We start from the raw sequence: 13,881 nt of genomic DNA, 5'->3' as shown, positions 1-13,881 counted from the left end.
CAGAGCAGGAGGCACAAATATCATTATGTTCCATTTTCGGTCTAACTATCCAAGAAAAATGACTCATAATAGAACAATTTGTATTATTGTTATCATTGTAGCTAATATATATACATAAAATTTCATTTGTAAATATCTTGTACCCTCATCTTTAATCCAATATTCTGTAAATTTGTATTTCCTATAATTAGATTCTCATAGACTCATAGAAATGGTAACTGTTTAATTAAAATGAAAATTTAGAATAATCTCTTAAAAATCTTGAAAAAGACAGTATGTATGTTTCTAAATTACCTACACAACGGTGTGAAAATCTTTGCAATCAATAAAATAAAGGAAAAAAGTAATTAACAAAACAAAATCTCCAAAAATAAATAAAAAAATATGCGCGACAAAATCTCCACCGTCGTTCTGGTCTTGTCCCATATAAATCCAACGCACATGATCAACACACAACCAAGACTGCATGATTAGTTGACCAGATCAACGACCGAGATCACGCCAAGTCCGATCGAGTTGACTGAGTAGAGACCGATTTGCCTCGCGGTCTATTGCCAAAAATTTACTTAGAAAACACCATTTCATGATTTTCTTGCCCATTTCAATTACTTTTTTTTTTAATATTTATAGATTTTTCTAGGTAGAAAGAGGATTAATTTGATCCAAACATATTTGAATTGTAAATTCAAAAACAATTAAAAAGCATGCTCGAGTGAAATCGATTTTGGAAAGTTGATTATGTTTTGGTGCTATTTTTTTTTTAAATTGTTTGGAATATATTGTTGTGATGTTTTGGAGTCCAATCACATAGCCCAATAACAAAAATAATCAAATTTCTTCAAACTCAAATATTATTTTGTCGATAATGCCTAAAAATTGTAGGGCTTCAACTTATCCTTATCTCAAATCTCAAAATGAAAACGAAGACTGAACGCTCTCAATGGTTGTCTTGTCAAATGAGATGAGAGACCAAAATATAACTCAATTTCGCTAGACTATCTTTGACTTTCTAAGAGTCGTCAATTGGTTTACCAAATGAAAACCGAGAAAATATGCATTGTTTAAAAACGCATGCAAAAGATCTGTTTTAGGTTTAGTGTTTTCTTACATTTAAGAAAGAGTCTCAACGTTATGACATGTCTGTCTAATCTAAACTTTTGGTCATTTTATAAGAATAAAATTACATTTCATTTCATAAGTTATCTTTTCAAAATCTAGCATCCATCTATGATTTGAGAATTTCAATCATATCATATTATATCACGTGCTTAGTTTCTTACCATTTTTCACGCTGATAGGTATTTACATGGGAATAATGTCAATTTTATGTATAAAGTTGGACGAAGGTGTCAAATTTATTTATTAAGTTGTAAAATTTTATTTGTGTATACAAACTTGTCAAATAGTGTTAAATTTATTTCACTTAACAGAAATCTCTGACGGCGTTAAAATGTAATCCAGTTGTCACTGACAAATCATATCCACATATATTATATATTATATATTAATTTTGCAAATTGCTTTTCCCACCCCCTCCCATATTCCCACCCCCGCCTAACTCCTTAATTAATTTCAAAATGACTTATTTATCCCTACCACCTTTATATATTTACACATTTCTTATTTTATTTATTTTATTTATTTTATTTTATTTTATTATTGAGTGTTTTTATTAAATATAATTAATTAATTAATTTTTAATATTTTTTTAACTTTATTTATTTAATTAAAAATACAAAATATTATTATTTTTATATTATAATTATTTAAAATATATTAAATATTGAAATATATAATAATTTAATAAAATATAAATATTTAATATTTTATTATATTAATTATATATATATATTAAAATACTTACAAAAATTATTTATCAAATAATAATTAATAATTAGTCTAATCACAATATTTTAATTAATAATATTATATATTAATAATTAGTGAAACATAATATTTTTAATTTTAATTAATAATATTATATATTAATAATTATTTTTAATTTTAATTAATAATATTATATATTAATAATTAGTCAAAACATAATATTAATAATTATTAATATTTTTATAAATAAAATTATCTATTAAATAATAATTAATAATTAATATAATCATAATATTTTATTTAATAATATTATATATTAATAATTATTCAAACATAATATTTTTAATAATAAGTCTTAATAATATTATATATTAATAATTAGTCAAACATAATATTTTTAATAATAAGTCGCTTCACCGCCGCCCTAAATTAACAAAATCAAATTTAAATAACAAAATTTGTTTTTGTTGATAAATCAACACAGAAGAATCAAATATACTTTTAACATGAATAACCACAATTTCGATCCATTTTCAGATAATTGGTCTGAGAATGATGTTCCTGGAGAGAGCATCTCCCGAATTTACCACAGACCAGGTTAGTTATTATCGTTGTTTTATGCATATTTCTTATTTATTTTTGGAAAAGATTAATATCAATTATAAAATTATAATCAAAACTAATATAAAAAACTAAAGTTCTTTCACTATTATTTTATATAGTTATTTGAAAGTAGAGAAGATATGATAAATTGGGCGAAAAGAGCTGGTTTGGAAAATGGTATTGTGGTAGTGATTAAAACATCTGCTAATTTAAAAGGCGGTAAGTTGTCATGTCATTTAATGTGTGAAAGAGGAGGAAAATACAAACTGCCACGGTATTTTGTCGATGGGCAATCCTTTAAAAGGAATACAGGGACAAAAAAATGTGAATGCCCATTCGAGCTGCGAGGTGTACCAATACCTCCAGAATGTGTGATGTGGCATTTAAGGGATGTATGTGGTTTCCATAACCATCAATTAGCAGAATTTATGTATGGTCATGAGTACCCGTCTAGGTTAAAACCAATGGAGCTACAGTTTGTGCTTGACATGGCCAATAGCACCGCACCTCGTGAAGTTCTTAATATATTGAAACAAAGAGACCCGTCAAACACTACAGGGATCAAAACCATTTACAATGCCATTTTCACAAATAAATCTGCCAAACGTGCCGGCCTAAATCAAGTCCAGTATGTCTTGGAGCAGTTAATTAAAAAAAATTACCTCCATGATTACCGTACAAATCCAGACACCAATGAAATTACGGATATTATTTGGGTTCACCCTAAAAGTCTGTTACTTTTTGTCAATTGTCCATCCGTGTTGATCATTGATGCCACATATAAGACCAATGAGTATCAGTCACCACTATTGGAGGTTGTGGGTATCACATCCACAATGCGAACTTACTCGCTTATGTTCGCATATCTAAGCAATGAAAGGGAAGAGCAACTAACATGGGCATTAGGTACCTTAAAAAAGTGGATGCTTGAAAAGGGGACATCGTTGCCATCAGTGTTTGTTTCCGATCGGGATATGGCGCTCATTAATGCCATTGAAATATGTTTTCCTACGGCACGTCACATCCTCTGTATTTGGCACATAAACCAGTGCGTAATGAAAAAATGTAGGCCTATGCTTGGTCTAAAGTGGAACAAGTTTAATGCGTCATGGCACTCGCTCATTAATTCATCCACACAGTGGTCTTACCATCATAAGTGGAAAGTCATGCACGAGGAGTACAGACGATTCCAGGGTGCCCTAAATTACCTTTGGGAGACATGGTTACACTCTTACAAAGAGCGATTTGTTTCAGCATGGATTGATACATGTATGCACCTCGGGAGTAATTCAAGTCAAAGGTGTGGTTACTTTTTAACTTTAAATATTGTACTATTTAAATTCCAACCATTATTAAAACACAATGTATTTTTCTATTGCAGGGCGGAAGGGGCACATGCGAGACTTAAAATGTATTTGGGGGATACCATGTCATCTCTGAAACATCTTTTATAAAAATACATAAGATGTTAACAAATCAGTTTGGGGAAATTCAAAAGTCGTTCGAGAGATCTCTCAACATTCCACGCCATACACATTTACATGACAACATTTTTTATCAAGTAAGGTGTCGAATTTCACTACAGGTAATGGAGTTTATTAATGCTGAGCTGAAATGCGCCGAGGAAGCATCTCACCAACTAGCTGGCAAATGCAACTGTTCAATTAAAACAATATACGGATTGCCTTGCAAGCATGATCTTGCACATTATCGGTTCCTTTCCATTCCAATTCCAATACAGAGTATCAACGCTCATTGGAGGAGGTTGTCTATGAACGGTCATGAATACCATGACGACGGAGCACGAGCTAACAGGACATCTAAAGTTGTTGAGATATTAGATGGGATGGATCCACAAATGCGAGAGCAAATGATAGATCGATTTTAATATTGCGGATCCATCTCAAAGTACAGTTCGAGCCCCTTCGTACAATACAGAACATAGAGGTCGACCTACAGGAAAAGATGAGCAGAGCAAACGTCGCATACCTTTTTTTGTTGATATATCCACTTCAAGTTCTAGGGCCACTCAAACGAATGCAACGTCTCGAAAGAGAGGACGTGGGAGGGGGTCGGGGGTTCGCAATACTCTGTCGACCCATGATCACCCTCCCGTTTCACCCTTCCGTGATACCTACATTGAGAAATTACCTACGGTTATGCAGCCTTATATTTCTCATATTGTTGACGTTGAACCTGACGGTCACTGTGGATTTAGGGCGATAGCCGCACTAATCGGATATGGTGAAGAAGGTTGGATTCAAGTACGATATGATCTTATGGAGGAGATTCAACAAAATAAGCGTCAATATGATCAACTTTATCCAGATCGGGAAATGGCAGATAATCTATTAGTTTTATTAAAATATTTCGAGCAACCGGCACCTGAGAGGTATTGGATGGACTGTATGACTTTAGGAATTGTCATCGCATCAAGGTACAACCTTGTACTACATACATTAAGGTGAGAATAATTGTAGTTGTTTTACTCACTTACCATTAAGGTCCCCTCCAGTTCCAGACCTAGAGCGCCGAGAAATAGCTATCGCCCTTGTTGGCCAACACTTTGTGCAAGTTTTTTTACACCCTCATTATCCTGTACCACCCTTTCCAATGTGGTGGTGTAATCATTCATCTGACGAAGCTAAAGGATGGGCAACTAGTTATATAACACGTGCTAATTTGTGGTACGAAATAACGGGTACAGGACCTAACGGCGGTGCTGAATTTGGAGGAAATATCGATTAGAATTTTTATTTTTATATTTTTATTTACTTTGGTGTATTTTTATTAGAATTTATATTTTTAAATTTTTATTTACTTTGGTGTATTTTTTTATGACATGTGTACTCTTTTCTAAACCGAAACCGGGTTAAAATACTTAATATTAAGAAATTAAAAGATAAAAAATCTAAAAGATATATAATTAATTTTAAATATTATATATTAATAATAAAATTATAATAAATTAATTAAAATAAAATAATAATTTTATATAAAATAAATATTTTAAAAAGTTAAATATAAAATATTTTAATAAAAAATATTATTAAAAATATTATGCATTATCACTAATTATTAGTGTATAATATATTAAAGACTTTATCTTATTTATTTTTATTTATTTGTTAGATAATTTTATTTATAAAAAAAATTGATTTTTATAAGTATTTAAAAAATATATATATATATAATTAATATAATAAAATATTAAATATTTATATTTTATTAAATTTGTACACATTTTAATATTTAATATATTTTAAATAATTATAATATAAAAATAATAATATTTTGTATTTTTAATTAAATAAATAAAGTTAAAAAATATTAAAAATTAATTAATTAATTATATTTAATAAAAAAACATAATAATTAAATAAAATAAATAAAATAAAATAAATAAAATAAGAAATGTAAATATATAAAGGTGGCAGGGATAAATAAGTCATTTTAGAGTTGATTGAGGAGTGAGGGAGGGGGGTGGGAATATGGGAGGGGGTGGGAAAAGCAGCTCCCATTAATTTTATAGTCAAATTTTTTATTTCAAACTGACCTTAAAATTAAATAACAAAATTAAATAAAATTAAATGACTCATCAACATCATCAACCCTGGTGATTTATTTTTTTTATAAACACATGTTTAGATCTTAGATCACCGATCGAATAATGAATGTTATGTTGGGACGAAGGGAAGGGTGCGGCAGGAGGCGAGTCTGCTGGTGCGAAAGCTCCAACATATTTTACAATATCTCTAACACACTACTTGTAATGAGATAACTCTCTTACCATATCTCGGACACAGTACTTGTAATGAGATAACTCTCTTACCACCTACTCTATGTCAATTTTTCTGAGACGATATCATCTCTTGAAATAACAAGTTTTGTTCCAATACTGAAATTGAATACCACAACCGCTCTTACAATACATTTATAACAAAAAAGATCAATTTGATGACATTCTTACAAAAAAAAGTCTTACCTCTCATAGGTTTCTCTTTACATGAAAGCATTGTGTTGGAATTCAATGGCACATTCATCTTAATTAAACCCATAGATGATGAAGTAGAAGAATGAGATTTATATTATGTTGGTTGAAATACTAGTTAATTAATAATATACACAAACAAGAATTGAGTTTATTTTACAGATATTTTCCCCTATGTATATAATATTGTATGGTATATAAACTTTTCCCTGCTCCTCGTTTGTTGTATGTTTCGTTCTCCTTCTCCCAGCAGCCACTTATCTCAACTTGTACAGATCGCTTCAAGACGCCGCTGAATGGGAGAAGAAGCCTATCTTTACTCGTGGCAGATCTTACACATTTTTTACAAAAAAATATTAAAAAATCATTGCCATTTGGTTAATGTCTTCTTCAATCCTTTAAGAATCTTTCCAAACCAAACCAAGTTCATAGCAGCTAGAACTGCAGGGACCACAAACACCAAAAATCGACCAAACGCGTGCATCTGGCTCACCTGTCACTCAACAAAATACATTTTCTGTTCAGCCAAAATATACGTCAATGAAAATGATGAAGGAAATGACAACGGTCATTTACTAAACTTCCTTTTTTCTTCCAGGTTCAAAGATAAACGCAAGGATTTTCTCTGATACCAATGATATAGATAAATTTTGAGGTGAAACTAAAGAGAATAGGGTTGAGAAAGCTATTTTCAATAGAAGTAGCTATTATCACTACAAATGATTATCATTAGATAAAACTATAAATTTAAGTTATTTAACTAATAACAATTATCTATAAAATTACATAATTATATTCTAATATTGCAGACACACCCTTAAGAGCCCAATTCTTATATCGCAGTATCATTTGACAAAGATATTCTCATGGGTCATAAATATATAAGATATCCTATCTTCCCATCAAAATTCAAATAATGAGAAAAAAACAATAATTTAGGAAATATAAGTACCTGATTGTAATGCATATATACATGAGAAAACATGTAGAGGAACAGGAGAATTCTGGCAACCTGAAATCCATAAAATTTTTTAATGAGAATCTTTAAACCACACAAATATAACCAAAATAAGAAGTGAAGAAACAAGAATTGTATTAATTCATGTTGGAGTAATTAGGTATCCTACTAAAGGAAAATATGAGGGATTTTTGTTTTGTTTTGTTAGACCTAGAGTAGGCTAACACAACATCCCACTTCCATGCCCTTGGTACGTTCAAGTGCTTTCAATCAAAATTGAACATGAGACTTCAGCTTCTTAATTGAAGACTTTTAGCACTTGAGCTACTCTGAGTAGGTATAAAATAAACTCAAAGTGGAGATAATAAACATTATCAAGAGATACACAATCCACACAACCATTACATATTCCTTAACATGTTTGATTATTTCACCCTTTAGTACATTAGTAGTGTTAAATCCAATGTTCTAAATGGCGGTAGGCGGTGGCGAGGCGGAAAGTGACTGCCTACTGCCTCGGGTACCTAGGCGGTGTCTAAGCGGTTGAAATATTTTCACTATATAAGTATAAATAAATTTTAAAATAAATATAATAAAGATATTATATAATTACCATTTTACCAAAAGTCCAAATTAATATTCAAAATCTATATCGGTCTCAAAATCAACATTCTCTTCATTTTCCTCATTTGATGTATCTAAATTTCGGTTTTTGATCTAACGTGATCGGATTGCTTGGAATTGATCTAACGTGATCGGATTGCTTGGAATTGATCTGAACATAGACTCCTAATACCTCTAGAAATATGTTAGGAAGGTAAAGAGTCTTTTTATTAAATTTATATATATTAATATCAGAAATTAATTAGAAATAATAAATAATTAAATAAATCAACTGACCGCCTCATGTATAGGCGGGGCGGTGTAGGACCGCCTACCGCCTAGGCGGCCGCCTCAACCGCCATTTAGAACACTGGTTAAATCATAGGATCAACAGGTTTTAACTCACCAGCCAAGCAAAAAATATCAGCACTCCATTTACTAGATATGCATTTGACCTTTTAAGACCAGCTACATCAAGGTACCTACATGAGATCAACAAAAAGCTTAATAATGGAGGGCCAAACATGGTAAAGCTTAATGAAACATCATTCCAAAGGCATACCATCTCATATTAATCTCTGGAGTTGTCAACTCAGAGATTAAAACCATGAAAGTATACAGTTGTCCCTCCCCAGTTAACATTGAATATGCTACAGAAATTGCAGAAAGGGAATGATGGATAACCTGAAATTTAATAACAATCTTGTGTCATATTTTAAGAGTAACTCCAGCACACCACATGTTACAACTTACATGCTCCATTTGCGTAAAAAAAATATTGAGAAAAGGAAAGCATTTGCCTACAGTTGTTGATCACATGATATGCTATTTATTTGACACAGTTCTCAACTGCATCAATATATCAAGAGACCTCATCAAACTTTGGTTTAAAGTGAAGAATTCATGAACATCAACATAAACTTCTGGCCATGTTTGGTTAAGATGGAATTTGAATTGAAATTGGAATCAGAGGTCCAATTCCAAATTGATAGTTTGTTTGATGATTTAACTAATGATTTGAATTGGAATTACAATTACAATGAGATTGCAATGTATGGTTTATAATTTTCAATAAAATCCTTATTACTTAGCAATTCCATGTTTTTTTTCAAAACATTAGAATTGTAGAATTCATAAAACAATAATTAAATTGTAGAATTGGAATCAAAATTATGATTCCAATTCTATTTCTAATTATGCCCATCGAAATATAGACCTAATTTTTTTCAGGTGAAAAACTCTGTTCATGATTCATCCATAGGTTCATCTTGATCACAAACAGTGACAAAATTCATGGTAGTTAAAGAACATATATGATATATGATATGATGGTTCTATATGCATGTCGTGATCTCTAGATTAGAAATATTGAATAGATATATAGTTGAAAGTTGAAACAACTCAAAACTAGAAAGAGATGTAGAACTATCAAAGATGACCTGTATAGTCTAGAAAGAAGCTTCACATATGATAATGGAGATGATTATTTGACCCCCATATCAAATAACCACATAAGTTTCTAACAGTATAACAGCAGCATCTGAATTAATACGTTAAGTGACTAGGAAAACATAGGGTGCCTATCTTCTATCTGTACATACATATTCTGATCCACCCAGTGAAGGATACATCCAAAATAGCATACCAAGATCTACAAGGAAGTACCCAACTGAAGCCTGTAAATCATATAGAAATCATTAGATATAACATATTCAAAACACGCAAATGATGCGCAGTAAGGACAAAATGATTCAATAAAAAAATGTAAGCATGATGCATGTTTATGTTATTAATGACTCCTTTACCATTCCAAGTGGTCTCCCACTTTGGTAAATCAAAAGAAATAGAAATTTCTTATAAATATGAAGAGTAGTGTGCTACCATTCAGGGTAAATTACTAGACTGAAACTAATGGGTAATGTAACAGCCTAGAGATCTAGATTTTGAAGAAGAATATGAATGAAAGTAGGAACGACCTAAGCATTTAGATGAGATAAACGAGATTCAACATTATTTCAATTTCTAACTCCAAATAATACAAACTCTACTATTTAAGCTACTAACCCACTAACCTACTAAGTTACTCTACTAATTACCATGTTAATCCCATACTACTACTAGTATATCCTACTACTACCTGTTACATAATGATAGATCAACAAGTTCGCCGTTGGTGTAAGTTGGAGAGATTTGATATTTATTGAAAAACCTCAAAAAAATGTAATTGCTAATAAATTGTGAGGCTATTGTATATTTTGCTCAATCCAATCCTATCTATAGTTATTATGGGTTGAGTTCTAATCTTAATTCAATTCGTAGTTTTAAATGGATTAGTTCAAAACCTCAACTTTTAAAAACTACACTTCTTGAATTAATTTACTTTCAAGTGATACTTTAACAAATAACAAGTAAATCTATACAGCAAATATTTAAAATGTAGTTTTTCTTACAAAATAGTTAATCATCTAAACGTAAACACCTATATTTATTCGATGTGACATGTTGGGCAACATTGATCGATGTCATACATTAAGGCCTTAGTACATTGGGCAACGTGTTTGGCCCTACACAACACTGTCCACCTCTACATTAGTATATTACTAGTTAAATTTAGAAAGAGTAATAAATATTTTCCAAAATAACTATCTTCAAGATAGTAACATATATTAATATTAGTAATAATTTAATTTTAATATTGAGGAAACATGCCACCATGTGCACCTGAGCATTTACCAAGACCTTTGTGTTGGGTCATTAAGAATCTGGACAAGTCTCGACTCACGGGAATATGTGAAAGTTTAGTTCTGATGAGTAGGGGCATTTGCTACAATAGGACTTCTCTTTTCTTTCTTTTTTAAAAGGTCAACTTTCAATAGAAAAAGGAACGCATGGATTGTCAAGTATTACAAATGGGGAGTAGGGGATGGGGAAGCAAAAACCAGGAAACAGAAAAACAGATGTTTGTTTCATGAGTAATGGAGTGACAACAGTGCCAATACTACTTTATACCTTTCTGAAATTCTATTTTTTGTGTTGCTTAACTCATGGCATTTCATGTCATGACTTTGTACTGAACTGATTCAATTTTCTATGCTAGATGCAACATTCATGTTTTATCAAAGCTTTAATGAAATCTCTGGTTTAAAAGATAAAAAGTAATATTAGTAATAAAAACAAAACAAATTAATTCTTATATAAAACTATATTTAAAAATAATAATTTAATTAAAAAATTATAATGTAAAGGCCTAACCTAGTCGAGACCATTTATATGAAAATCTCATATTATTTCATGCTTTTTCTCTTTCGAGATAGTATCGGAATAATTTATCCAAAAGTTCCCTACTATTCCTATAGTAAGAACGCGTCCACGAGGAGGGATCATTGTGAAACAATCTAACACATCAATGAGATTTTCATATTAATGTTACTTCCAAAATTTCAGAACTCAAGAACTATTTAAAAACAAGAATTTATTGAGAGCCCCATTGAATGATTAGCACAAATGGATGAGGGAAACTAAATTGCAACCAACACTTACTCACTAGAAACATCTCCAATTTCACAGTTAGGTTGTAATTATCTTTGAATTCTTTCAACTTAAATACTTATAAGGAAGTTCAGAAAAAAAATTTATATATAAAAAAATAAAATAAAAAATAAAATAAATTCCTGAGGTATTACAGGTATCTCTCCCTTTCAGTCACTTATCAGAGTGCAGTTTTAAGAAACAAGAAGTGTGAGCCCATTTACTATAAAAGAAGACATGGTAATGATGACATGGCTGAGAAAACAAACCTGTTCTAAGGTTCGAACAGGTCAAGTAACTGAATATAGCAATGTACAAAAAAGACAAACCAGTTTTCTAGACCAAAGTTAAATGAGGTATAGCAAAATACTTGCCCCCAGTGAAACAATGGAGAGTGGTGAACTTCGGAATGTAATAAGACCGGCATGCTTGTTGTCCGAAAACAGATCAGACCAAAACACAAAATAAGTTGATACAGTCGCAATAAGAATTGAATGAAGTGTGGACATAGCACTGCAAATTGAGGTGTAAAGTCAGTGACATAGGAGCAAAGCTAAACTGGGCATAGGAAAATGTACAACTCATTTACCGGTTGTTCCATTCAATCTTCTGGATTTTTGAAAGTGTGTTATAACTTCTAAAGTAGAATGTGCTGACTAATTGAGAGAGATCATAGACCTGTACATGTAAGGACAGATAAGTAGCAATACCAACAGACATATTATGAGTACGGATCACATAATTATTTCACAAATTGAGCGAGATATCTAGCTAATAACTCCATGCACAAATTATTGATTTCATTTGAAAACAGTTACTAATAAGGTGTGATGCAGCTGGATATACTTGTACTTAAGTGTTTTGGTTCAAATTTAAGCAATGGTTTACAATGTTAGCATATGTGAAAGATTTAATTTGAATACTGAGAAAAACAAATATATAAAAATGACATAAGTTAGCATATGTGAGCCATGGATAATAGATACACTATAGTCTATGATTGCAGAATCTTTCTGAAATTGAATTTCTCTCCAACCACTTGGGTGCAAAATTGAATACAGTTGAAAGGAATACACAGTAACATTTTAAGACTAGAGGCATGAAGAACCCAAGTAAAATTAATTCTGCAAATATAGGCAGGCAAGCACAAAATGAGAGATTAGCTTACCACTTTGCAGGCAAATATTCCCCCAAGTACAGATGTGTATGGAATAGAAGTATCTGCTAGTAGATAATTTCTAACCAACACTTGTGCTTGAATTTGGTAAGACTTGAATGCCTCAACTGTGTGTGTAGATACTGTCATCGTCGCATCACATTTGCCTTAAATAAATCTCAGCTTTTAGTACATACAACTGATGATTTCCTGTAATTTCAAAGAACCAACAATCGGTCAAGAAAACAGTCCAATGCATCTCTGTGTCCGCGCGAGATAGAAAGTGCAGGCAGAATACATCCAGTAAAAACAAATTACAAGCACAAACTCTTTTTGCGTCAATATCACGAATGAACTATACAGAAAATGGCATATTCCAACTAATTCAGCATTCAGGAAATGTTCTTTCACCACGAATCAAAAAAAGAAGACTATAACAGGCACATGCATGTATGTAGAATGAATGAATGATTGAGGAAGAGATTCCTTAACTTGTTTCGTTATCCGTTAATGTTGATGGCGTACCTCGAATCGAAGAGAAGGTAATATGGCGTTAAATGTATGAGATCCAGATCTTGTATAGACGGAATGAAAGAAGGTTTTGGCCTGGCCTGGCCTTGGTTTACTTGCAAGACGACCCGATTAGAGAGAGAGAACGGAGAATGGCGAATCTGTTGTGTCTGTCAATCTGCGAAAGGAAAGTGGGGCTTAGCTGTATTAGCTAAAAACCACGAAAAAGAAAGGAAAATAGTATAAAATATATATATATATATTAATAATGAGAAATCATTTATGTACACCGACTCATAATAAGTACGCGAATTCAATGCGTTAGACACGGTTCTAAATGAATCAAATACTTTTGTTTTATTCGGTATTTGGATTCGGATTTTGATATTCGTATTCGTAATTTTGTGATTTGAATTCGAATAAAAATAATAGATTCGATTCGACTAATAAACGAATACGAATATAAAATCAAGATATTCGATTCGGTATTTGCTAATATTCGATTATATATATATATATATACCGTTTTATTAATTTTAATTTTATAAATATTATTTATTCTAAAACCCTAATACATATATACATTTTTCGGTCGAAAACTTGAAACTCACATTTCTTCGGTGATTTACAAACTATTTTAATGAAATGTTCTTTTGATAACTATTGTTTATATTATGTTACGCGGAAGTTTTAATTAATAGTTTG

General features: G+C 31.1%; 3 protein-coding genes across 4 annotated transcripts; 2 read left to right on the top strand and 1 right to left on the bottom strand.

Annotated features, from left to right (window-relative positions):
* The first annotated feature begins 2,570 nt into the window (after positions 1-2,570).
* LOC124942377 (protein FAR-RED IMPAIRED RESPONSE 1-like) lies at positions 2,571-3,884 on the top strand. The gene is made up of 2 exons (XM_047482870.1): positions 2,571-3,730; positions 3,812-3,884. The coding sequence occupies exons 1-2, from the start codon at positions 2,571-2,573 to the stop codon at positions 3,882-3,884; spliced, it is 1,233 nt and encodes a 410-aa protein (XP_047338826.1).
* Positions 3,885-4,018: 134 nt separating this feature from the next.
* On the top strand, positions 4,019-5,178 carry LOC124942368. The gene is made up of 3 exons (XM_047482858.1): positions 4,019-4,255; positions 4,308-4,822; positions 4,935-5,178. Exons 1-3 carry the CDS (start codon positions 4,019-4,021, stop codon positions 5,176-5,178), a joined length of 996 nt encoding a protein of 331 aa, XP_047338814.1.
* A 1,316-nt stretch (positions 5,179-6,494) lies between these two features.
* Positions 6,495-13,351, bottom strand: LOC124919731 (TLC domain-containing protein 4-B-like). 2 transcript variants are annotated; one of them, XM_047460054.1, is made up of 9 exons: positions 13,159-13,351; positions 12,679-12,876; positions 12,100-12,188; positions 11,885-12,023; positions 9,584-9,658; positions 8,545-8,666; positions 8,389-8,464; positions 7,374-7,433; positions 6,495-6,914 (listed from the first exon to the last, which is right to left on the bottom strand). In XM_047460054.1, exons 2-9 carry the CDS (start codon positions 12,814-12,816, stop codon positions 6,786-6,788), a joined length of 828 nt encoding a protein of 275 aa, XP_047316010.1. In that variant the 5' UTR covers positions 12,817-12,876; positions 13,159-13,351; the 3' UTR covers positions 6,495-6,785. The 2 variants fall into 2 exon arrangements, with proteins under 2 accessions (XP_047316010.1, XP_047316011.1); XM_047460055.1 differs by having other exon boundaries at positions 13,192-13,350.
* Positions 13,352-13,881: the final 530 nt, after the last annotated feature.

This window comes from Impatiens glandulifera, chromosome 1 (assembly GCF_907164915.1).
Source record: "Impatiens glandulifera chromosome 1, dImpGla2.1, whole genome shotgun sequence".
NCBI classification, from domain to species: Eukaryota; Viridiplantae; Streptophyta; class Magnoliopsida; order Ericales; family Balsaminaceae; genus Impatiens; species Impatiens glandulifera.
This window is presented reverse-complemented; position numbering and strand designations above follow the sequence as displayed.